At 43.4% G+C, this 26385-nt stretch overlaps 1 protein-coding gene across 2 annotated transcripts in view; it reads right to left on the reverse strand.

The window, feature by feature from the left end:
• The window catches only part of KIAA1841 (KIAA1841 ortholog), a 201206-nt gene that overhangs the window by 93699 nt on the left and 81122 nt on the right, over nt 1-26385 (reverse strand). For both annotated transcript variants that reach the window (XM_029593704.1, XM_029593703.1), the window contains exon 7: nt 2968-3128. In XM_029593704.1, the coding sequence (XP_029449564.1) occupies nt 2968-3128 (161 nt within the window). The remainder of the gene's footprint in view (nt 1-2967; nt 3129-26385) is intronic.

Genomic DNA, 26385 nt, shown 5'->3' on the forward strand with positions numbered 1-26385 from the left:
TGTGACTCGGTTATTTACACTTTCGAATAATAGAAGGACTAGGGGGCATTCCATGAAATTAGCAAGTAGCACATTTAAGACTAATCAGAGAAAATTCTTTTTCACTCAATGAACAATTAAGCTCTGAAATTTGTTGCCAGAAAACGAGGTTAGTGCAGTTAGAGTAGCTGGGTTCAAAAAAGGTTTGGATAAGTTCTTGCAGGAGAAGTCCATTAACTGCTATTAATCAAGTTTACTTAGCTAATAGCCACTGCTATTAATTGCATCAGTAGAATGGGATCTTCTTGGTGTTTGGGTAATTGCCAGGTTCTTGTGACCCGGTTTGGCCTCTGTTGGAAACAGGATGCTGGGCTTGATGGACCCTTGGTCTGACCCAGCATGGCAATTTCTTATGTTCTTATAAGAGTTTATGTGTACATCAAAAACTCTCCATGAAAGGGATATTATACCTAACATTAATGAGGAACATTATTATACTCAGAGCAATGGATGTTACATTAATGGTACAGCTCCCCTCTAGACCTCACACTGGCAGGATTTTGACACTCCCAAAATCTTAGGTGCTCTGCCAAGGTTGCCTAATGGAAGAACTGGCCTTGTCTGTGACCTAATTTTACCACAGATACAATTCTTCAGGGAAGTTATGATGAGACCAAATTTTATTTTTTTTTTTAGTACTGAAAAGTGTTGCTGTGGATGCTATAGAGACAGTGCAGCAAATATATGAAACAAAAACAGAAGAAAAATACTGAGAAAATTAGAATTTTAAAAATTTAAAGAAAAAATTATTTGGATAGACAGAGTATATGCCTGTGCTCAGACAAAAATGACTGGGGAGACTCATGAAGCAATGCCCACACAGAAACTCTTGCACTTGTTCAGTAGAGCACAAAGCTCTACTAACTAGAAGAGCAACATCTGTTTGGTGCTGCCAGATGAGGTCACACACATGCAATGGCTAATTCAGCTTGTTTGAATCATTATCATCACCATCAGGAAGAAAGTATGGGCACCAATTGATCATCTGACTTCCCTGTTCATCTGATCTACAAGAAGCAGTTTGGCCAACTGCCAGTGAGTCCTACTGTATTGCTTGCAAGGATAATAAGTAGCAGAGCCTTGCTTCCTAATGATCCCTAGTACATGCAGGATATCTAAATGTATGTATAAATATTTGCTATAATCTGATTAATCTTGTAATTTGTAGTCCTTATAATAAAATATTAGCCTAATAGATGACATTTTTGTCTCAAAAAATGTATTTATTTTTATTTGCAGGTCTGATTGCATATTTTGGCATTATTACCACCCTTACAGCTGATTTCCTTCACAAACTGGTAAACAGTTTTACTCAATAGCTTATTAAAATAAAAAGGTATTCATGTCACGTCTCCTCCAGAAGCTATTACACAGATTAGGCACTGAAACTGTTAGCCTGACTTCTTCTCTCCAAAGGCCACATTACTTTTATTCCCAAATGATTGTAATTGTCAAGGATGCTAGTTTATATTGGGCCCTATAATTATTGGCCCACGGAAACACATCAATCTGACTCGGTGTATAAATATAACATGTAGCTGATCAAAAAAAGAGAGTTTACAAATAAGATTAATACAAAACCCAAAAATGGCTCATAACTAATAATCAGTTCTTTGCAGCTTTATCAACTGAAATTGTTCTTAGAAATAACTTCAAATATGAAAGAGCATTTACAGTTGTAAGTGGTTGGCAACACTGGCATATATCTCCAAATCATCTTGAGATGCAACGCCAGTCCTACTGGTTAGAGCAGTGAGCTGCGAACTAGGGTCACCAGGATTCAAGTCCTGCTGCCACTCCTTCTGACCTTGGGCAAGTCACTTTACCCTCCATTGCCTTGGGTACAAATTTAGATTATGAGCCCTCTGGGGATAGGGAAATACCTACAGTACCTGAATGAAATCCGAAAAGAAGTATCTGAAAAAGTGGAATATAAATCAAATAAATGATAAATATATAAATGAGTTGATTTTTCAATAATTTCATTTTAGACTAGTATTAGTATCTTCAATTGTTAGTGACCATCAGTCAGAAAGAATCCAAGATGTGCCCCAGATACTGCTATTTACATTATTTCAAGAGAAGTGATTTTAGAAATATGGTTTTTTGTCTTTGTTTTTATAGTTGTTTTTTTGGGCCCACAAGTATCCTCCTGCCTTATTGGGCTGCCAGATCAATAGGAACTGGCCTCTATTCAGCAATGGAACCACAAACTTTCAGTTGGAATCACCAGTGGGGGTTTTTTTTACCACTAATTTTATAACCTTCTACCAACTCAGCCCAGTCATCACAGCAACAGTCCTTGGCCAGGAGTCACACATACAGCTCCCTCTGGAACCCAGCTAATGCTGTCCTTACATCTCACCATTATGCAGTCAACATTCATTCTTTGGGTAACTTTTAGGAGTTACCCAAACAGAAGCTAAGATTTGAAAATTCCCTCCCTGCTCCAGCTAAATTTTGTCTGAGTAACTCATTACCTGCACAAAATGTATCTGAATAAAAAGAGGCAGTGATGGAGATATTCCAGGGGTGTGGTTACCTTTTAACTAGTGAATGCCAATACTTAATGCTACCCAGTTAAAATTAGCCAGGCACGTCTGGTTGGAAAAATACCTGTTCTAAAGTTATCCAGATAAAGTTATCTGCAAATGTTCCACTGAATATCTGGGTAAAGTTATCTGGGCAACTTTCTCACTCACCAGCCTGATGAATATTGACCTCTATGTTCATAGAAACATATTTATGATGGAACTCTAACTTAGGTTCAAACGGTTTTTCTTAAGATTTAAATCCAAAAAATGACACTATTATCCAATAACAATTACTCAAATTAGCACAGTCAGCGATTTTATAAATGAACCACAATGACTATGAGTCTGTATAACAAAACTTTTATAGTTAAGTCCTAGCATGACAAATGCTTACCTCTTACATTTATCTTTCCTGTCTTTCAGCTCATCTGCCTCGTTGTGTGTGAAGAGGTCTGAAATACGGGTCAGTAAAGTTGCATTAATGCAGTTCATGTTGCACGGAGTAGCCACAATAGCACTCATGTTTTTGTGACAGTACTGAATGCATGCTTCAACCTAAAGCAAGGAAGCAAAGAAAGAACAGAAATTAATTCAAAGGTGGAACACCTTAACAGAATTACCCCTAATGTCTAGACATCACCAGAAAAAGATCATTCTCTGTCATTGGACCAATCTTATGGAACGCATTACCAGACTCTTTAAGATCCATATCCAACTCTAAACACTTCAAAAAATCCCTAAAAACACATTTATTTCAATCTGCTTTCCATATATCACACACTAAATAACATAACTACTTCTCCATCACACAGGGCACAACATTATTATATATTGATTTATTTTTTATGTAAACTATTCATTGTTTTAGATTTTTATTTTTATTATATATTTTTGTAATTTTGAGCTTTTATAATTTGATAATCTTTATGTTCTTTTAAATTTAAATCTTTATTTACATTTGTTTTTTATTTAGTTATGTAAACCGTTTTGATTAAACACTGTTTGTAAAGACGGTATACAAACACTTATAAATAAATAAATAAATAAATAAATAATGTGTCTGTCAACGGACTGCTTACATTTTCCACCAAATATGGGCAAAAGTTACACCAATTTTCAAAGGGAAAGTATGTGCATAAAACAAGTTTTCTTATTGCAAATGGTGTTCTCCATAGACAGCAAGATGAAGTAGCCATGACATATGGATGATATTATCCAGCGGCACCAAACGGACCCTTCTGTCTAAGCTGAGAGAGCTTTTGCTCTTCTGCGCATGTGTGGAAATTTCAGCATGGGCATTGCCTTGTGAGCCTGCTCAGTCAATTTTAGAGATAATTCTAGCTATGTAGTCGACTCTCCAGGGAGGCAGGTGGGTATTTAGCATGGCTAATTCATCCTGCTGTCTGCAAAGGACACTGTTTACAGTAAGCAAACTTGCTTTCTCTGTTGGGCTGAATTAACCATGACTTGTGAGAAGTCCCAAGCTGAGGGCTGCAGTGGAGCATTTACTGAATAAGCAATTCAGATCCTCCTTCCGGTCCCTGTGGCGAGTAGACTATGGGTGAACAAGTTACACAAAACCACTTGTCCAAATTTACTGTCACTCTGTGAAAGATTGCCCAAACAGTAATGAGATGTAACCGAACCTTTAGCGGCACCTGTTAGAATGTACTATTGTACACCCTCACCTACATTAATTTATGTGCCTACATGTAAACCGTTGCGATGGTATATGACTTAGTGACGGTATAGAAAAGATTTTAAATAAATAAATAAATAAATAAATAAATAGATAAATAAAAAGTTATGTACTGATGATCAAGTTGCAGCTTTGCAGATATCTTTGAGAGCTACAGCTCATAGATGAGCTACTGATGCAGCCATTGAGCTAACTTGTTGAGCCTTGATGATGTCTGTAATTTGTGGGCCTGCAGGCACATAGCAGTATGCTATGCAATCTGCTAGCCAATTAGAAACTGTATTTGGCTGCTGCTATGCATAGGATCCTATGAGATGAATAGTTGTGAGGCCTTACAATGAGGAAGAATTCTTTTTTTTTTTTGTTGTTGGGTTTTTTTTTTCCACAGTAAGCCAAGGCTCTTTTACATTCCAAGGTATGAAGGGTTTTCTCACCTTCATATATGTGTAGCCTTGGGAAGAATACAGGTAACATGATGGCTTGATTAATATAGAAAGCTGATACTACTAACAGATGAGTGGATTATTGGCTTACCCTTGTTTTGAGTATGGTAAGCTGCAATTGCACCAAAATGAACTCACACTGAAGAGATATTAAATCTTTACATAGAAATGAAATGAAACATAGAAATGACGGCAGAAGAAGACCAATCGGTCCATCCCGTCTGCCCAGCAAGCCTCACACTTCTTTTTTCTCATACTTATCTGTTTCTCTTGGCTCTTAGTAACCTTAGGTTCTATTTCCCTTTCACCCCCACCATTAATGTAGAGAGCAGTGATGGAGCTGCTTCCAAGTGAAATATTAAGTTTGATTAGTTGGGTAAGCGGCAGCATAGCTCTCTGCCGTTGAAGCAGGGAGCTATGCTGGATATGCATTGAAAGTGAAATATGCCTTGAAAGTCACATTAACTATCATCAAATATTGAAAAGCCTAATAATTGGTAACTGAATAAGCCTAATAATTGGTAGTACCTACAGCCCATGAACCCATCCCTGTTTTTTGGTTTTTTTCTTTTTTTAATTTGGAGATGGCAGCCCTCCATCCTTCCACTCCGTGAAGGTGGAACACCAACCACTGGCCACTGGCATCCCGCTCCGTGAATGCCTCTGTGACTACTGCCGCTCCGTGCAGTGTTTTGCTGCCTGCTCTTTATACGCGTCCTCTAGACCTGATGGATCCACAGTGTTTATCCCACGCCCCTTTGAAGTGCTTCACAGTTTTGGACTTCACCACTTCCTCCGGAAGGGCATTCCAGGCATCCACCACTCTCTCCATGAAGAAATACTTCCTGACATTGGTTCTTAGTCTTCCTCCTTGGAGCCTCAGCTCGTGACCTCTGGTTCTGCTGATTTTTTTCTGACGGAAAAGGTTTGTCGTTGTCTTTGGATCGTTAAAGTTTTTCAAGTATCTGAAAGTCTGAATCATATCACCCCTGCTCCTCCTTTCCTCCAGGGTGTACATATTTAGATTCTTCAATCTCTCCTCGCATGACATCTGATGAAGACCCTCCACATTTCTGGTGGCCCTTCTCTGTACCGCTTCAATCTTGTCTCTGTCTCTTTGAAGATACGGTCTCCAGAACTGAACACAGTACTCCAGGTGAGGTCTCACCAAGGACCTGTACAAGGGGATAATCACTTCCCTTTTCTTACTCTTTGGGTTTGCATGTGAATGGATTCATGGAATTATTATTATTATTTAGATTGATTGATTACAATTTCATGCAAAGTAATCAAAGTGGAGAGAACTGTTTCCATTTAAATCCTTAGATTCTCCTTGTTGATGGTTTCCTGGCAGACATTATCATATTCTCAACCTTCTTGGGTAAGGACAATTCAGAGATTATTGAGAGCACAACATCCAAGCTGTTGAGGGAGGGAAGGTTCGGATGATATAGATTTCCCTTTTCTTGAGTTAATAAGGATGGTTCTGACTCAAGAGGGACTGCAGGACTGCTGGATAGCTGTGCCAAATACACAAACCATACATGTCTGGCCATGCTGGTGTTGCGTCCATCGGTCGCAGATGGCTGCGACCGCTCTGCCTCACCTCTCTTTTACCATTTTCCTCCTCCCTTGGAAGGATGGCTGCCTCTGCTGCTGTTGCCGAAACCCTCAGCGTCTCCGAGCCAGCATGGGTGTCCCTGTCCGCCACGCTTCTTCCTGAGGTCTCCTAGGGCACGCGCTGCCTACTTTTTTGAATACGTCATGGTGGGAACCTCAGGGGTGGCCCCACCGCATGACGTCAGTACCTCCGGGTATTTAAACCTCCGCTCTGCTCCAATTCAACGAGTTAGCAAGGACTTCGGTTTTGCTACTCTGACCGCTTCTAAGCTGCTTGCTTGGATTCCTCACTACCCTTCGGGGTATCTCGCTCCTACGGAAGCTCTGGGTACCCACTCCTCGGGGGCCTCTCACTTCTACTCGCCCTCCAGGGTTAATCTGCCTAACCTGAAGGATGCCCGCTCCTCGGGGGTCTTGTCTGCTTTCTTTCAGGAACCCTCGGCGCTCCTAGGGACCTAGGGAGGCAGAGGCTCATGCACTGTTTGCCAAGAAGTTATAAATATATAGGAATGGATATATAATCACAAACTGTCCTGCAAGTGACCTACCTTCCAGGGATCTCCAGCACGTTAGCAGATAGCCTCAGCAGAATTTTTCATCCACACCAATGGTCTCTGTAGCAGTCAACAGACTGTTCAGTCTATAGGGTTTTCAGCAATCAACTCTTTATGTCAGAAAAAAAACAGAAAACTGGAAAGATTATTCTCCATTCTTCCCAGCAATCTCAGATCCACTCAGGATGCTTTATTGATCTATTAGAATGCAAATCTCAAAAAAGATATAGTTGTGATGGAGAAGGTACAGAAAGGGCAACCAAAATGATAAAGGGGATGGAACAGCTCTCCTATGAGGAAAGGCTGTTCAGCGTGGAGAAGCGTGGAGAAGATACGGCTGAGGGGGGATATGATAGAAGTGTTTTAAAATAATGAGAGGTCTTGAACGAGTAGATGTGAATTGGTTACTTATACTTTCGGATAATAGAAGGACTGGGAGCACTCCATGAAGTTAGCAAGCAGCACATTTAAGATTAATCGTAGAAAGTTCTTTTTCACTCAATGCACAATTAAGCTCTGAAATTTGTTGCCAGAGGATGTGGTTAGTGCAGATATTGTAGTTGGGTTTAAAAAAGGTTTGGATAAGTTCCTGAAGAAGTCCATTAACTGCTATTAATCAAGTTGACCTAGGGAATGGTCTCTGCTTTACTGGCATCAGTAGCATGGGATCTTCTTGGTGTTTGGGTACTTGACAGGTTCTTGTGGCCTAGAAACAGGATGCTGGGCTTGATGGACCCTTGGTGTGACCCAGCATGGCAATTTCTTATGTTCTTATGGTATCCAGACTCCACAAACTTGAGAACTCAGCAATGTTTGGTGATTGTGTGCCATTCCTTCAGGATCAGCTGGATTCTGCCTCTTACCAGGAGAATGCTTGTTGGGTTTGTAAGGTAATGAAAAACTTGGTCCAGGTTTGGACTGGACCTGTTGTGTTGCTTTTGGTTGTTAGTGCTCGCATTGTTGAGCATGATCCGGAAGTTGTTGCTGTTGCCAAAGTAGAGTTGGGGCGCGGTAACATTGGAATTACTGGAATGGGCATCTCTGAAAATAAAGCCTTTTAAAAGTGTAGTAAAAATGACTTGCAAATACTGTTGCTCCAACCCCAAGGAGAGGGACTGGACCACTATATGTTGTTCTTTTATTTCAGTCACTATTTCTCTGAGTTTTTCTCTGAAAAGGTTATCACCAAGACAAGAAATGTCTACCAATTTGTTGTGATCATCATTGCACAAGCTACTGGCTCTTAACCAAGTGGTGCAGCGTGCTCTGATGGAAGCTGATGAAGTGCATGTTGTGGTATTGAATGTTTCATAAACAGATTGAATAAGATGGCATTTACATTGTTTGGCATCTAAGAGTGGCTGAGTGTAAGCAGATCTGCTCTTACCAGGTGGAAGGAAAAGCTTTAATTTTTGTATGCAATCATGTAAGTATTGAACCACGTAGAACTGGTGAGCAGAAATACATGTATTAAGCAGGGAGCTCTAGAATACCTTTTAACCAAAATTATTCAGTATGTTTGGGATCTTTTCCTAGTGGAGTATTTGACAGTATTCTCATTTTCTTTGCTCTTTTAAGTGCTGATTCTATTACAACTGACTGATGAGGAAGTTGCGCTATCCCAAACCAAGGGTTTTGCTCTCTATGGGCCTCATTTACTAAGCTGTTTTCTATAGACACAGAATGGGGAAAAAGCCTTAGAAAATGACCCCCTAAATTTGAGGTCCACTTTCCTTGCAACTGGGATACAGGGTTTTCCCACATTTTTGTTTTTAATTCTTACAAAATACCATGGATTGGAATGGCTGCTGGCTCTGTTGATATTTCCAAAATTTGGAGGAGGCCAAAGACTTTTCCGCAATGGTCCTAGTTGTTATGCACATTAACTCCAAGTGCTTTGCCCAACTTGTCCAGAAACCTGGAGTAAGAGAAGTCCTTAGTTGGAGATGAGTGCTCCAGAGGCTCAGGTAGGAGGTCAGAAGGTATTTCCATACAACCCTCTTCGGAGCTCAGAGGTGAGAAAACACTAATCCAGGACGCCAATGATGAAGAAGGTGACTGAGGAGGGATCTTTGGTCACCTTGAACATTATACTTCTGGTGCATGTCCCTGATTGGCTGGACTCCACAGCAATGGAGAGCAGTGGGCTAGAACCAACTCACAGGGATTTTGATGGAGAGTCCCTATGCATTGGAGATGAATATTAGTAAATCTGGTATTCTGGAAAGAAGAAATTGAAAAATACCTTCCATATCCTTAGCTGTTAGAGAGGTAAAGAAATCCTTCACCAATTCTGTCACTTGGTCTTTGGGCTGACGTGCTCTCTGGCCCTGGTGCAAGTACTAGAACATCATCTTCTGATACCAGAATGGAATCTTGATCTCTTCTGGGCTCTGTAGAATTAGTATTGGGTTTGCCGATTAGATGCAAGAGGTACTAGAGCACAAATGGGCTCTGGGGGTCTCTAGACTTAATCCTGTGCCAACAACTTTGTTAGTGAAAGCACTTTGGTAATTGGTGGGAGCAGGTGAAGCATGTCCCCTTCTACCTCTCACAAAATTCTCAGCATTTCAGCATACAGGTGCATCGGAAGCACTGCTGCGCGATGCACGGATGATGGAGCAGTCTGTTCTGAAACCAATGGTGCATGTCATGCTCTGGGCTGGGGCTCGATGTGTCAAATGCACCAAACAAGTCTAGGCTTGTGCTTTGATAGCATATATGCACTGTGTGCCGATGATTCATGCATCGATGATCTTGATGCACCAGGGAACAATGCATTGAGTGAGTCAACAGTGCGAATAATAGGGGTTTTTTGGCACTAACTACACCAGCTGCTCGTGCCAAGTGGCACTTTCTTTTCTTCAAGGCTGTCACAACTTTTTATGTTTACTCAACCCTGAAAACTTAGCTTGCTCCACCGAGGGTGAGGGGGATATTTTGGAGGAGCTCCTGCTCAATTCCATACCCAGAGAGGCAGATGAGGTTGTTCTTCAGGAAAAGGACTGACTGAAGCTTCTGAGAGACTTATGCAGTTCCTTCATTTTCCAGGCCCTTGACTTTTGAGAATATGGGGACAGCTGGCCACAATGGTAATAGTTGGCCTGGTCATGGATTGGTTTGAGGCAGCAGTAAAAAACTTCATGTCCATTAGAAATGAACATTTTTTTTTACCACATATATATTCTTTAAAATCATTCACTATGGGCTTTTTCTTGCTCAACATCTTGAAGAAAAAAAATATTCTTTTCTATTTTTTTTTTTTAGTAGCACTAAAAAGTGCTGTTGGGGCAGCTGAGGCAACTCTGACAAGAAAAATATTAAGAATATTAGTAGAAAAAAAATGAAAAAACTTAGAGAGATAGGGGCAGATTTTCAAAGGGTTACACATGTAACCCTCGAAAATCTGCCCCTGCACGCGCCGAGCCTATCATATATAGGTTGGGCAGCACGCGCAAGCCCCGAGATGTGCGTATGTCCCAGGGCTTTAAAAACTGGGCGGGCCGGGGGCGTGGCTGAGCCGGTGCGCGCAACTTTTTCAACAAAGGTGGAGGGGGATTTAGTTAGGGCTGGAGGGTGGGTTAGATAGGGGAAGGGAGGGAAGGTGGGGGGGGGGGGGAGAAAAAGTTCCCTCCAAGGACTCTCCGATTTCGAAGCGGTCTTGGAGGAAACGGGGAAAGCCATCAGGGCTCCCCTCGGGGTCGGCGCGTGCAAGGTGCACAAGGGAGCCCCGGGCGTAGATTTGTTCGCGCCGGGTTGCGCAAACAAATCTACGCCTGTGCATAAGTTTAAAAATCTGGCCCATAGTGTACACACTCATGGAGGGGTTTGGCCGAAAAAAAGATTGAAGGGGCTCACTTGGCAATGCACATGTGAGAATTCTCACACATGTTCAGCAGAACAAAAGCTCTTTGAGCTTAAAGAAAAGGGTCCATTTGGTGCCACCATTTGACATCATCCATGTCTTCCCTAATTCAGCCCTGTTTGTTGATGGAGAACTTTCCTTTGAAAGTTATGCCACCTAAACTACTTGCGCACAATTACACTTGCTAATCTAAGTGGAGAATTTTTCAGGGAAATTTATGTGCATACTTTGGGAAAATTAAAAGATATGCATGTACCATGTTTCCCCGAAAATAAGCCCTACCCTGAAAATAAGCCCTAGCTTGAGTTTTCAGGAATTTTGGAGTGGACTTAAAATATAAGCTCTAGTGGAGGGCCCGCGCCACTTTTTAAGATGGTGCCGGACGTCCATTGCTCCTACCGTACCATGTGACAGAGGCCGGCCAATGGCACTGATAGCCCCTGTCACATGGTAAGGGCAAAGGGCCATCGGCGCCATTTTGATTACAGGCAGCCAACAGGCCTGAAATGGCTTGCCGGTAGAGGTGATGGAGGCCAGCGCTATTAACAGATTTTTGTCATAGTTGGGATAGATATGAAGAGCAGTGGTGGGTGAAGGGTTGAAAGATCAATCTTGTCTTTTTTTTCTTGAAGAGGGGGAGTGGGGAGGGACTTGCTATTGAGTTGCATATGGGAATTTATATGCTTAACCCAAAGTGGAAAAATCTCAATTGGGCAGACAGGATGAGCCAATTTGTTCTTTATGCATCATTATTAGATTTACTATAGGCAGAATAAACCTGATGAAAATGGCTATTCTTTCCAAGCAGCACCAGTGCAGGTTACTGAGTAGTTTTTTTTTTTTGTTTTTTTTTTTTTTTATTTATAATTTTAAATGACATAACTGACCAAAAAAGGTTACAACCATCACTACAACAAAGTCCACATATCAACAATAGCATTATGGCAATAAAAGTAGAAAGTGAGGAATCGTCATTGAAGTATCAGACATGAGATAGCATCACAGTACCGAATCCTTCAAGTGTCCACACTGAACTGTTCTTCTCACTGTCCAAAATTTGTAGACTTCACTTCACCTGGAAGATGCCAATCAAGACATCCCAGCGCTTCAAAAGACCAACTACAAAACATACGATTATAATTATGATTATACATCCTGTTCGGAGGCTCAGAAAACAGTCTCAACACCATGACCCGAGACCGAAAACTGGGACAAGAGACATCTGGCCTCTTACTCAATAAACCAGCAAGATTGTAACCTTGATAACAGGTGTCTGAGTCTTTTTATTGCTCCCCCTTCCCACCCCCACCCTATTTCCCCTTGCAAGTCTGAACAACAAGTCTGTATTGTATTGGTAGGCACGTTATACCCCTAACTAGGTGAGCATCTCCAGAGAGTACTCATACGCATGGACCTGATGGAATAGGTTGCCCTCCCTTCCATGACATCCAACATTGCCACCTCAATTCACATTTGGCGAGTTGTTTCCGCCTAATAGCGGTGAGTTTATTCAAGTAGTGAACCCTTTGCAACCGTTTTTCCACGCTACCCAGGGTGGGAATCTGCACCTTCTTCCAGCAGCACGCCAATTCCATGCGTGCCGCCAATAGAGCCTGGTGCAAAAAATAATCCTCCTGACTATGAAGTGTATCTCTGGGAGCTTGAAGCAGAAAAACCACCGGGTCCTTAATTACGGCACTACCCATTATACCTGAGACCCATTGTGCAATAGTATCCCAATATTTACTCACTATTGGGCACGACCACCAGATATGCAAAAAAGTACCAAGCTCCCCACAGCCCCGCCAGCACTTCTCTGAGATCTGGGGGTAAAAACAGTGTAACTTCGAGGGCGTAAGATACCAGCGATACAGCATTTTGTACCCGTGCTCCACTATGGAAGAAGCAATGGAGCACTTATGGGTAGCCATAAAAATGCAGGCCCACTGCGCTTCTGTGAGGGCATACCCCAAGTCTTTTTCCCAATTTTGAATATGGGCTGGCTGTGCACTTAATTCTCCATTTAACAAAACATATATCCGGGAGATCACCTTTGTAAGAGTGCTCGCCATATCACAGAACCCCTCAAACAAAGTTTTACCTTTTTGAAGATCTGTGATGTTTGCCTTTTGAGAGATATAGTGATGCAATTGACAATAAAAGAAATATGTATGGGAGGGCAAGTCATAGGTCACCTGCAGCTCCGGAAAAGTCCACAGCCGTCCCTGATTCCAAACATGTTCGATGCGGGTACACCCCAGCTTCTCCCATCTCGTAGCCGCCACACACCCCATTCCCGGGGGAAACTCTGGATTTCCAAATATAGGTGTCCTCATATAAACCTCCCTGTGACCCGTCAGAGTTGAGTTCCATGTATCCCATATGAGTAAGGTATGTTTTATGGTTGGAGGACAAATAGCTGGCAGTGTCCTATGCTGTTTTGGTAACCAGGCAAGTTTATCCAAACAAATACCCGACACAAGGTCTGCTTCCAGCTGGACCCAGCGTTTATCAGAGTTCTGGCGATGCCAATCCAGCAGCGGTCGCAGTTGTGAAGCCACATAGTACCACTGAAGACACGGCACCCCCAAACCTCCTCTACTCTTAGGGAGATACAACACCTTTCTGCTCACTCTCGGGGGTCTCCTTTTCCAAATGAACTGAAATAACTTTTTTTGCCAACCTTTAATCACCCCAGGAGGGACAGCGATAGGGAGAGTCTGGAACAGATAACCCAAGCGAGGCAGGACGTTCATTTTGACCGTGGCTACTCTACCGAGCCAGGACAAGTTCCCCCTTTCCCAATTTTGTAGGTCTGCCATTATTTTCTCCCAGATGCCCACATAGTTATGCTGATACAATTTCTCATATTCTGGACCAATACGAACTCCTAAATATTTCAGGGTAGAATGAACTAATTTAAATTTAAGGGAATGTTGTTTGTTCAGCCGTCTAAAATGGTCATCCGTAAGTGTTACATTTAATAACTCCGATTTATCAACGTTTAACTGATAACCGGATACAGCACTAAATTTTTGGAATTCCTGAACTAATGGCGGTAATGAACGATCAGGATGTGTTACCGTGAATAAAACATCGTCCGCAAACATAGAGAGCTTGTACTCCTGGGTACCCACGTTCAGACCTTGAATCTCAGGCATGGATCTAATTTTGGCTGCCAGAGGTTCCAAATATAACGCAAACAACAAGGGGGATAGAGGGCATCCCTGCCTAGTGCCCCGTTCAATCTCGAAGGGTTTAGTATAGCCTCCATTGACCTTAATACAGGCACTAGGTTGATGATATAGTTGACGAATCCAAGTCGTGAACTGCCCGCCCAGGCCAATTTTATTTAACACAGCGAATAAGTAGTCCCAATGTACAAGATCGAAGGCCTTTTCTGCATCAACTGTCAATAGCACTAAAGGAGTCGCTGTGACCCGTGCCTGCCAGATTAAATTCCCTACCCTTCGGACATTGTCCGCTGCTAATCTACCCGGAATGAACCCTGTTTGATCTGGGTGTATCAAATAAGTAGCTACGGAGCTCAAACGATTTGCTAAAATTTTTGCCAATAGTTTGAAATCTAAATTAATCAGGGAGATGGGTCTATAAGAGCCACACATCGTCGCATCCCTCCCGGGTTTGGCTAAGATAGTGATACCCGCCCTGTTAGCTGCCGTGGTGAATTGACCCTCTCCCAGTAGAGAGTTAAACGCTGCTTGTAGGGGGTATGCGAGTTGAGAGCTAAATTTCTTATAGAAACCTGCGGAGAATCCATCAATGCCCGGGGATTTACCCAATTTCAAGTCTTTCAGGGCCGCCTGGACTTCGAATAGGGATATCTCCTTGTTCAACCTGTCCTGTTGAAGGGTGTTAAGTTGGGGTAGGTTAATGTCCACCAAGTAGGACTCTATCTCCTCATCAGAGATATCCTCTCTCCTGGAATACAGTTGCTGGTAAAATTGCATAAATCTCTCCCTGATTCTTACATTTTCCGTGAGTACCTCCCCTTGTGCCCCCTTAATCTTAATAATTTGATTTTGTGTAGCTCTAGCTTTCAATTTTCTAGCAAGGAGACGGCTTGCCTTATTTCCCCCTTCAAAAAATTTCTGTTTTGCCTGGTCCAAATGAAAAATGGTTTCAGTATGGGAGAGATCCTTCAGTTCAGCCCTTAGAGTTTCCAATTGGTGCCCTATATTTGTGTCAGGACACCTTTTATGTCTGATCTCCAGCCGGCCCAATTGTTGTAATAAGGCCACCCGTTTTTGATTACCTGTCTTACGCAGATATGCCGCCCGAGCTATCAGTTTCCCTCGTATCACAGCCTTTAAGCACTCCCATACTGTGGTAGGAGCCACATCTGCTGTAGTATTGTCACGGAGATACAAATCAATCTCCGACTCCAGATCTTTACAGAAAGCGGCATCATCTAAGAGGCTTTCGTTTAGTTTCCAGAAGCGATCCCCCGAAGGGACCCCCATCCCCTTTACCTGCACCCAAATGGTCGCATGGTCAGACCATGTGATAGGTTCGATTCTCGTAGATTGCACAAAGTTAATTAATGCTTTGTCTACTAAAATGTAATCAATACGAGAATATGTTTGGTGTACCTTGGAAAAAAAGGTATAATCTCTCTCCCCTGAGTGAAACAATCGCCAAGCATCAATCAAATTCCATTGCCTCATTAACCTTTTAAAACTCTTCCGATGTGTGCCACCAACAACCCCTTTATTATTACTAGAATCCAAGAAAGGATATCGTGTGAGGTTAAAATCCCCTCCTAGTAGAAGGTAGCCCTCTGCCCACTGCTGGAGCACATCAGATATTTTACGGAGGAAAGGCCCCTGCCCCTGATTGGGTGCATAAATATTCATTAAAGTGTAACAAGCTGTCCCCATTTTAAACTTAATTAGTATATAGCGGCCTTCAGTGTCTCTAATAACGGACAGCACATCTATTATCACATCCTTGGCAAACAACACCGCCACCCCCCCATATTTATTATCCGTCGTGGCTGCCGCAAAGTATTGCGTAGGGTATTGTGGCAAAGCCATGAGCTTCTCATACCGCTTTTTTAAATGTGTTTCCTGACATAACAGGATATCAACCTTGGTCCTACTCAAATCTTGAAATAAATGTTTCCTCTTAAAGTAGGAGTTCAGCCCCTTTACATTCCAAGATAAAATTTTTAGATCACCCATCAGAGCTCAGTATAGAAATTATGAAGCTGTCACCCCTTAAATTACCAGTCTTTTTACAGATGAAATCCCAGGTCCCTGTGAAAGCATCAGACTCCATAGTACAGTCAAATACATCTAGAACAATACCACACCACGTGCCCAGAATGCTCCCTGACTTGCAAAGCCCCCCCCGTCTTCCCCTCCCCCTCCCCCCTCCCCCTTCTCCCGAAATCCATTGCTGGATGTGAGGACTAACGTCACCTCCCATACCTGACCACAACCGAGAGATCCACCTCCCCACCCTTTCAATTTGCTTTACAGCAACTAAACACAGTTACCCCATCATAATAATGCCTAGCTAAAACGAAATCTCGCCAGGCTGCTTGACATTCCCTATGAGCTCATTCTGCCGCAAGTCCAGAATCTAAACCAGTGTTCCTCTGCAGACCGCTAGTATTTCCTCTTGTATATCAGGATACAAGGATCCACACAATATCCCGGTCAGTCCTGATGAGTAAGTTGTATATGAACTTCTTCCGTCTGTCTGCGAAGTCGCTTGCCACCGGACTGTACTCTTTGCCATCTTTGAGATCTATCAGTCGTCTGCTGTTGAGACATCTGCTTAGCGCTGCCCTCTGACTGGACCGAAATCCCAGCCGCATGAAGTAAAGCTGTGGCTTCGTCCAGTTTCTGGACCCTGGTATGCACACCCTGGATGGTGATCAGGAGGCCAAAGGGAAACAACCATCTATATCTGTAATTGTTCTCACGTAAGAGCTGCAGCACTTCTCGGAACTCCCTTCTTTTACGTATAGTGATAGGGGATAAATCCTGGAAAATTTCAATTTTCTTGCCATGCCATTGAAAATCCACAGCACTCCTGGCCTGGCGCAGTACGCTTTCCTTAATTTTATAATTATGAAAACACACCACAACATCTCGCGGTACATTCCCTCTAGGTTTGGCAAGCGCTCTATGTGCTCTGTCTATTTTTATCTGTGGTAGAGGGTCATCCGGGGTGGATTGGGCTTCCCCAAGAAGAAGGCTGCAGATTTCTGTTATTATCTTCTCACAGTCTACATAGGATTCTCCTTCAGGGATCCCCCTGAATCTGAGGTTTCCTCGTCGAGATCTATTCTCTAGATCTTCTAGCCACGCTTGTTGTTCCTCAGTTTTGTGTTTTAATCTTGTGAGCTCTTGGTGGGTGTCTGTGGTAGCCTGAGCCTGGTCTCCCATCTGAGTCTCTAAAATGTCCACCCTGGCTCCCAGTGCCGCGTGATCACGTCGCATGTCGGCCGCCAGCGTTTGTATCTCCGCACGGAGGGATCCCATCCCCTCTTTTAATTCACGGAACCAGTTCTGAAAATCTTCTTTAGAAATCGCCGTATCAATCACAGTACCTGGCGATTCGGAGCTGAGCAAACCCTCCGTCAATTCCGGCCCCTGCTCAGCTGCTGCCTCGTGGTCCATGCGGCCTGCTCGAAATTCCTCCGGGGCTGCCGTGAACGCATATTGTTTTAAGTCAGGGATTTTTTTTCTCACAGACATGCCTGCTAGTTCCCCGCGGCGAATCGCACCGGTTTGAGCTCAAATCGGGAGGTTATTGACTGCAATTTGGAGGTTTTACATGCGGTGGGTAACGGAGCTCCGACCTCACACTGCCATCAGCCCGGTGACGTCACTTCCCCCCTACTGAGTAGTTTAAATATGTCTGACAAATTTTCGGAGTTATTCAAACATCAGATTTGGTCTGGCTAGTTCTGGGCGAGTCATTATTCATGCAAAATTTGACCAAAAAGTGAGGCGGTGTAATGGATGCTCTGGGGATGTGGCTAAAATTTATGCGGCTAGCATCGATATTCTTTGCTAGCCAGATAAAGTTATCAAGCTTACTTGGTTTGGAAAAATTGCTGTCCAAAAGCTAGCTGGATAACTTCAATTAATGGCCAAGCAGCAGCTGATCCTCCCCACCCCCACCCACCTTCCAATACTTTTAAAATCTGTAGTGTGGGCCAAGCAGCTCCCTCCCACCCCCAATATCCTTAAAAATTGTTGGGGCTGAGCAGCCCCGATTTCTCTCCATCCGCTACCATCCAAACATTGTGGGCAAAATTCCCTACCCTCCCACCCCAAATCCTCAGTCCCCAAAACAGAGCAGGAGGAGGAGGAGAGGCTCTTACCTCCGTTCACTCCGATGAATACAAAATGCCGGTACTGTTGATTGGTACTAGCACTTTGAATTATTCTCTTCACTCCTGGGTGGAACTGCCAAACTCAGTACTGAATGAGGATGTTTCCCTGCCAGTGAGTGCTGAACAGGGCCTGGTGTCTTGCCTGTCAGTGAAGGTGGGAGATGGGGATGGAATCCAAGCTACTTGGCCCTGACAATTTTTATAGACATTGGGGGGTGGCCCACGCTACACTTTTCAAAGATGTTGCTGGAATGGGGAGGAATTGGCTGATTTTTTTTTTTTTCAATATTCAGTTACCTGGTAAGAGGCAAAGCTACTCTGATAACTATAACTGGGTAACTTTAGCTGAGTATATTCAGCAGAACACTTTCCTGGAATGTAAGAGTGCTTTGAAGAGACTTTTTGTAGAGACAGATCGGTTGGTGGCAGTGAAGAAACAAAGATATTTGTGCTGTAATTAGGTTGCACTGATCAGACTTGTAGAAATAGCCAAGGCTGTTTCAAGGCTAAATTATATGCTAAAAGTTAATTAACCAGTATATTAAAGGGCAGCACTGATTTTCACTTCTGTCTTCTGGGCTCAATTTACAAGAAATTAAATTAAAAAAAACCTTACAAGAATCCAGTCTTAGCATCTTAGAAATAAATTTATAATGCCAACCAGTTGGAACATGTTATGGAAAGAAACAAACAAACCTTCTGGTATGTAAGTTCAGGGGTGGTGATGTATTTAACTGAGTGTAACGGCTCAGGAAGTCTGATCTGGTGTTTACTCTACATTGTTTGGTAAGCACTGCTCCTCATCTTAACAACTTATAACAACATTTTTTTCTTACTGGTTGTTGGTATTCAGTATTTAATTGGGCCCCTTTCAGTTTTGGTGCCATGTGTGAGGAGGCTGTGGAAGGGGGGATCCTTTTGGTTAGTAAATAAGGGGATTTTCCTTTGCTTTCCTCTGTCCTCCCCCTTCCCATGCCTAAAAAAATGCATATGATTTGGGCGTTTTGCAGCATACCAGCGGCAGAGAAACACATTTGGCTTTTAGATTTAAGGTATACCCCAGATACAGAGGGCATAATCCTGGAGTATTGGGCAGTCTCCCCTAGTAGGAGGTGAGTGAAAAGTTGATATCCAAGAACTGGGGGTTCCACTGCAGCGTGAACTGGTGACGGTTCACCTCTGGGATACTTAGCAGATTTGAATGGAATACTCCAGGTATACATAGCACTTTGTTCCCTGAGCAGCGTTCAGCCTAGTGGTACTGGGAAGGAGATCTCAGATTAGAAATAGTGATGTGAACCTAACAGTTAAAGCCCCTGGGAAGACAAGTATAGGCAGCAGATTGTACGGACGAAGCAAAAAATTGGAATACGAATTCAAGCTCAAAACGCTAAGAGATAGACTTTACAAAGCTGTGCATGCAAAAAACGACTACATGCATGCAGAAATGAGCACATATGCAAAGAAATGGTATTTTAAAAACGGCAACATACGTGCATAACACAAAGACCACGAGTAAATCTGCACGTAGAAAAAACGGGTGAAATGGGGCCAGGGATGTGCAAGTTGCTATTTTAAAACCTGCCATAGTGATGCGTGTCAGTCTTTTACTTGCATATTTTTACTTCTGCTCAATATCAGGTGTAAATGATCATAAACATCTTGAAAAGTGAAAAAAAAAAAAATGACCGGGTGAGTGGTCTGAGTTACATGGGGGGAGTTCAGGCTGAAGAGCCAGGAGGGTCTTCACAAGGTGCAAACAGGGCAAACTGGTGGATTACTAAGTAAAACTGTTAATTTCCTTCTCACATGGCATATAACAAATTTGAGGAAGTACATATGGAAAAGCCAACATTTGGTAAGAACACAAAAGGGCAGATTTTCAAATGTACGCGCGTGGCCTACATTTGTGCGCGCTACCCGGCGCGCACAAATGTACACCCGATTTTATAACATGCACGCGCAACCACGCGCATGTTATAAAATCAGGGGTCGGCACGCGCAAGGGGGTGCACACTAGTGCACCTTGCGTGCGCCGAGCCCTCGGGGAGACCAGCTGGCTTTCCCCGTTCCTTCCGAGGCCGCTCCAAAATCGAAGCGGTCTCGGAGGGAACTTTCCTTCCCCCCCCCCACCTTCCCCTCCTGTCATGCCCTCCCAGCCCGAAACCCCCCCATACCTTTATTTCACAAGTTACGCCTGCCCGGGACGCGTGTAAGCTCTGGGACTTACACGCGTCCCGGGGCTTTATGCGCGCCGCCGGGCCTTTTGAAAATAGCCTGCCACTTAGTTGGATAAGTTTGAAAAACCGCTGTTTATCCAGAGAAGTAAGATAGGCGAATAAATGTTAGTACAGTACTTATCTGGCTATGTTCAACATTACATGCAGGGTATCTTTTAGATACACGAATAGGTTGTTGGGTAGAGTTATATGTAATTTATATCTTACGTGCGCAAGTGCGCGCATGATATAAAATACATGTTCCTAAATGCGTCCACATATCTGTGTATATGGGCACACGTGTGCTTGTTTTAAAGTTACCTTATAAATGTACTTCAGTTCTTATGAATAAATAAATATGTTATGTGAAGTGAAAAGCAGAATGCTAGAAAACTATAAAGATATATTTGAGGCATTTGAAGGTGGAGAAATTATTGAGAAAAATACAACAGAACTCATAGGAAAGCTTGACTTAGACCAGCATGAGCAACTACAATTAATTCTAAGGCTTTCCAGTCTTTTTGAGCAATTGAGTTTGAAACAAAATGAAGTAAATCAGTTAAATAGAGAAGTAAAATATTTAATATAAAATACTGTGTACGATTCTGGACTGCAATCCTGGTCGCTGCATCTCAAAAAGATATAGTAGTGGAGAAAGTACAGAAAAGGGCGAACAAAATGATTATGGGGATGGAATGGCTCCTCTATGAGGAAAGGCTAAAGAGGTTAGAGCTGTTCAACTTGGAGAAGAGATGGCTTGGGGGGGGGGGGGGGGGGGGGGAGGGATATGACAGAGGTCTATAAAATCATGAGAGAACTAGAATGGGTAAATGTGAATTGGTTATTTACTCTTTCAGATAAAAGAAGGACTAAGGGGGAACTCCATGAAGTTAGCAAGTAAGACATTTAAAACAAATCAGAAAATTCTTTTTTCACTCAACACATAGTTAAGCTCTGTAATTCATTGCTTAAGGATGTGGTTAGGGAAGCTAATGTAGCTGGGTTTAAAAAAGGTTTGGATACATTCCTGGAGGAGAAGTCCATAAACTGCTATTAAGTTGACTTAGGGAATAGCCACTGCTATTATTGGCATTTAGTAGCATGGGATCTATTTAATATTTGGGTACTTGCCAGGTGATGTAACCTGGATTGGCCACTGTTGGAAACAGGATGCTGGATTTGATAGACCCTCGGTATGACCCGGTATGGCAAATTCTTATGTTCTTAGGTCAGGTTTTCAAAAAAGACAGGACCGAAAAATGACCTTTAATTAAGGCAGAGGTAGCCAAAGGTGGATTAAGAAGCCTATAAGATAGAAGGTCTTTCTACAGGTACCCACAGGGAAAGGTAGTAGGAAAAATAGAGCAGATGATATTAACAAGGTCCCTGAATTCACTAGTAAGAACAGGCAAGATAGAGGTTGGTGGACCTTTAAAAAGTCTGAAAGAAGGTTCAAAATAAAATCCAGTAGGCTCAGAGTAAACAGTTGCAGGAAGGATATGGAGACACAGCAGCTTACAAAGCTTTGTTGCGACTACCCCTGCCACATAGTCCTTGAAAGGAGGGAGCTTTTCTAACATACACAAATGCACTTTTAAAAGTGTGTGTGTGTGGGGGGGGGGGGGGGGGGGGGTGGTATGAGACAATTAGAGACATGAGACAATTAGAAAAAAAAAGGTACAGTTAGCAATGTTAGTGGATAGAAGAAGCTCTGATGGCAGGTTCATAGAGAACATTGATTTAAAACTTATTAAGACTTGGCAGGGGACCTAAGGCATAAGACTGCTGGGAAATGTAGTCTGGGAATCTTTGGCAGAGGACCAATTAGAGTGAAAGTAACAGCTCAGACAGCCTGTGTTAATAAGTGCAGGACACAGCTGAGGCAATTTATATTGATTGAGATGCTAGCGTTGTTGCTGAAAAGAAACAGAGCGCTTTAATCAAGCAAATGTAGGACAGTCAGGAGGGAGACAATACCAGAAGGAGTTTCCTGGGAAGCAGACCAGCTTGCGGCCTTTTGGCTTAGAGATTGGAACCTACACTAAGGTACTGTGAGGGAAACTGAGTTCTCTATAATGTTGAGGAAGTTGTGCTGGCTTATCGTGGACAACCCAAGAGGCCGATACAATAAAAGACGCGCCAAGAAAATGCGTCATAATCCTATCTGCAGGGTATGTAAATCGATGCCGCGAGGCAAACTTTCCTTTTGTGCTGAGTTCAGTTGGACCTGTAATAGCCACAGGCTGGTGCAAACTGGTCTCTTGAATTCACGCGATTTCTACTTCGATTTCTTCATTTTCCAAAGGTAAGAGGTGGTTGCTTTCTGCTTATTTATATGCTTTTTTCATTATATTTTACTTTTGTCGGCGTGGAGGAGTAATTGGATGTCCTTGAAAGCATCCACAAATGGGATCTTTTTTATTAATGTCTGATTCCTGGGTGTCCACCTGCCCACCATTCGTAGCTTAAAATGGACATGCAAGAATCGGATGTCCATAAAAAAAAAGACTTCATTTGTGGATATTCTACCGATCAACATCTGATGATTGAGCGTCGACAACACCTTCAAGGACTAACATCCAAGACAGACGTCGCTAAATAGATTTCCGGGGGCCGGAATGCAAGGATACTGAAAAAAGTTAGATAAGAATATTAGTGCCTGGAGACCGCCTATCCACCATACATTATCATCTAACTTTTTTGATTGCCCTTGCATTCCGGCCCCCGGAAATCAATTTAGCCTTTGTCCTTCCTATGATAGTCTCATTTTCTATCTGTCCATGCTCTCCGGGAGGACGTTTTCTCTCTGTCCATGCTCTCTGGGAGGCCTATGTCTTTCTTGTTGTTATGATAGGACAGATAGGAAAACAGCTGTTTTCTCATGTATCATTGCTCTTTTTGAAATCGCCAATAACAGGTGTACAATACTTTTGTTCCATGTCTCTGTTTTAGCAGCAAGCAAGAGAAATAGAGAACAACGGTCACAATGCTGATGGCCAAGTGGATGGATAGCTCAATGAAGGAAAAAGAAAGTTGCCTCAAGACAATAAACAGACAACTGTGCAGGAAGAGCTGGCAGGCCCCAGTGGTCTCCAACGTCCACAGAAGCGCATACATGATGTGCACTTCTCTGATGCAGAGAAGCAGCAGCTGTGCCAGAGCATCTGTGAGAACTACAGATGCTCTGGCACAAATCCAAGTCTTCTGGGTGCAGATTGTATGAGAGGTCAGTCTCCAGGGGGTCAAGACATGGGATGTCAAGCAGATTTCAGCACTACTGGCGTGACACCCACAGGGAAGTTAAAGAGAAGGTGGGAAAAATTGCGGCTTCATGAAAATGGACAAGTGGTAGACCTGCTTGTGCTCTGACACAGACTCCCCTGGAGGAGCTGATCCTGTCAACTCTGTGCCCAGAGGCGGTGGATGGAGTGTCCGCATGATGGGTGTGATTCAGTGCGATCAGAAGGTATGGTTTTCAAACTGACTACCGTTTCTGCATTGTTTATTTCTTTTTCTGGTGCTTGGGTGATCAACATAACTAATTATTGACTGTCTTATCCTTTCCTGCAGCTGCACCATCGAACAACGTGACCACTCAGAATGTAGAAGATGGTGTGGAAAGAGATTCAGACTCTCCTTCCTCGCTGGAATTCATGTTCCCGGACATTTCGGTTGAGCACCCTCCCACTGAGAGCCAATTGGTCGATGAGAGCCAGCCCGAGGACACTAATCGTGGACACTAATCGTGAAGGAGGACACCCTGGAAACACAGTCGGTGGAGACTAAAGGGGCTCCAGTAAAGCACAGGAGAAAGTGGTTGGCATGCCCATCATTTGCTTGGATAAGCTGGCCAACAACATGGTGACCGACCTGATTGCATGGTAGCAGGGTCACAACACTACTGTTGCTGAGGGGTGGACTGCAGTCCACTCTGTTCTCCAGCAAATGCAGCGTGATAATACTGAATTCATGACCAATATGACCTCCCTGGCAGGCCAACTGGTCGAGGCTGTGCAGGACTTATCTAAAGCCTTCAGGTCACCGAACCCACAGTGACACTTCTCTATTTCTTAGTTTTTCCAATAAAATAGTTCTGTGTGTCTCTCATTATTCCAATGTTTTAAAGTTGTCTATTTTATACCTTCATGTTTTATTCAGCTAGCATCAAGCGTTTCCCCAAGTGTGGGAAGCCTGCAAAGAAAAACACAGGTGATAGTGGCCCAACCTCTCAAGGAGCCACTTTAATGCAGCAGAAGGCCCCCTTTCCCATTTTCATTTTTCTTCCCTTTTCTTACTTCTTCTCCCAACCCCTAGACATCCCTACTCCTCCCTCCTTTCCCAATCCCCACCTGACCATGGCAAGACCATTGTCATCCTCCTCTCCCCTTACATCTTCCCACTCCATCGTATTTTTGCCCTTGCACATTACAGGGACAGCACTGGAGGCTGTTGCTGGTCGTAATAGTTGGAGAGCCAACAGGACAAGCAACAAATTTAGAAATCTTTATAATTATTAACTTATATATATAAAATTATGTACAAAAAATCATATATACATACATATACACACACAAAAACAAAACAAAAAAAAAGGAGGCGGTTGGGATGGAGGACAGGGATTGTGTTGGTGTCCCTGGGGGATGAGGAGGAGCGTCACTGGCGGGGCCCCACTTGGCTGGGGCCAGGAGAGAACCATCAGCGATTGAGCTCCTGCTGTAGATGCCAGAAGCTCAATCATCTGCTGCTGGCCTTGTACCAGCTCTGCCAAGTTGGCCCCCACATACACCAGGAGCCCTTGCATTGTGTCCATCCTGCAGTCTAGCCAACCGAGCAGTGCAGGCACAGCATCCGGGCGTGCCTCAATTGAAGACAGCCTTCCTCCCTCACGAGGCACATCCTCGGATGCAGCCTCTTGTTCCTGCAGATGGTGGGTCACAGATGGAGCATCAATGGAGGGCTCCTCATCGTCAATGACGACTACCTCCTCATCCAGCAGGGACACGAGGCAGGAAATGGGAGGGGCGATGGTGTCTCGGGCCATGGTGGTGACGGAGTTGGTGGTGAAGGCAGAGGTGGCAGGGTTGGCGGAGATGGTGGTGATGCAAGAGGTGGAGAGGGTTACAGTAACGTTGGAGGTGGTAGTTCGCCTTCTTCTTCATCCTCTTTCTCTGTGCTGGAGGTGTCTGAAATAATAAATACCAAAGTGTTGGGGAAAAGGAAGACGGAAGGAAGGATGGAAGGAAGGTAGTGGTCAAGATGCATCGATTTTACACAACAGATAAATAAACCTAATTCTGTTTCCTATAGGCATGCCAATCCATTGAGCCTTATTATCTCTACTCACAAAACCAATAAGATTTTTACGGAGCAAAGAGAAGTTAATGGACTAGTGCTCCTATCAATCACTATTTTCTCAATTTTGGGACTTGAATAATCAGCTGTGATTCCTAATTTACTCATCATCTAGCTGCCCACATCTGGCATAGAGGGCCAGGAGAAACTCCTCTTCCCATCTTAAGACGCCTGGCCCTCTTTTTTCAACACCTCCACCTGGTGGCAGGAATTAAAAATGCAAACATTACTATATTGAAAAAATGATGCAGGGCCTGCACCTCCCACCCATTCCACAATTCAAGCTATTTTTAGCGTTTTTGTGTCCAAGCTACACTTCCTTTTTTAAACCCTACTCTAGGCCTCACCCATACTCACCTCTCTGGGGTAAGAGGCTTGGGCACTGAATCTCGCCTTGAGTACCACTGTCAGTGCCCAGGGCAAAAGAAGAGGCGTCTCATCTTCAACAATCATTTGCACCAGTAGGTGCACATCGCTTTCTGTGAAATTCGGCGGCCGGCTGCGAGGCATGCTGCCAACAGTTCCGCACAAAATGGACATCCGAGCGTGGCTGCGGGGGATGAAAGTTGTAAGACATGTGCACAAGGAACTGCATGTGAGGAAGATAAAGGACTTCCAAGTCCAAGGCATCTCTTAAAGGCGCCGGATTTGGGCATCGGAACAACCTGTGACGGGCGGCCCAAAT

This window comes from Rhinatrema bivittatum, chromosome 3 (assembly GCF_901001135.1).
Source record: "Rhinatrema bivittatum chromosome 3, aRhiBiv1.1, whole genome shotgun sequence".
NCBI classification, from domain to species: domain Eukaryota; kingdom Metazoa; phylum Chordata; class Amphibia; order Gymnophiona; family Rhinatrematidae; genus Rhinatrema; species Rhinatrema bivittatum.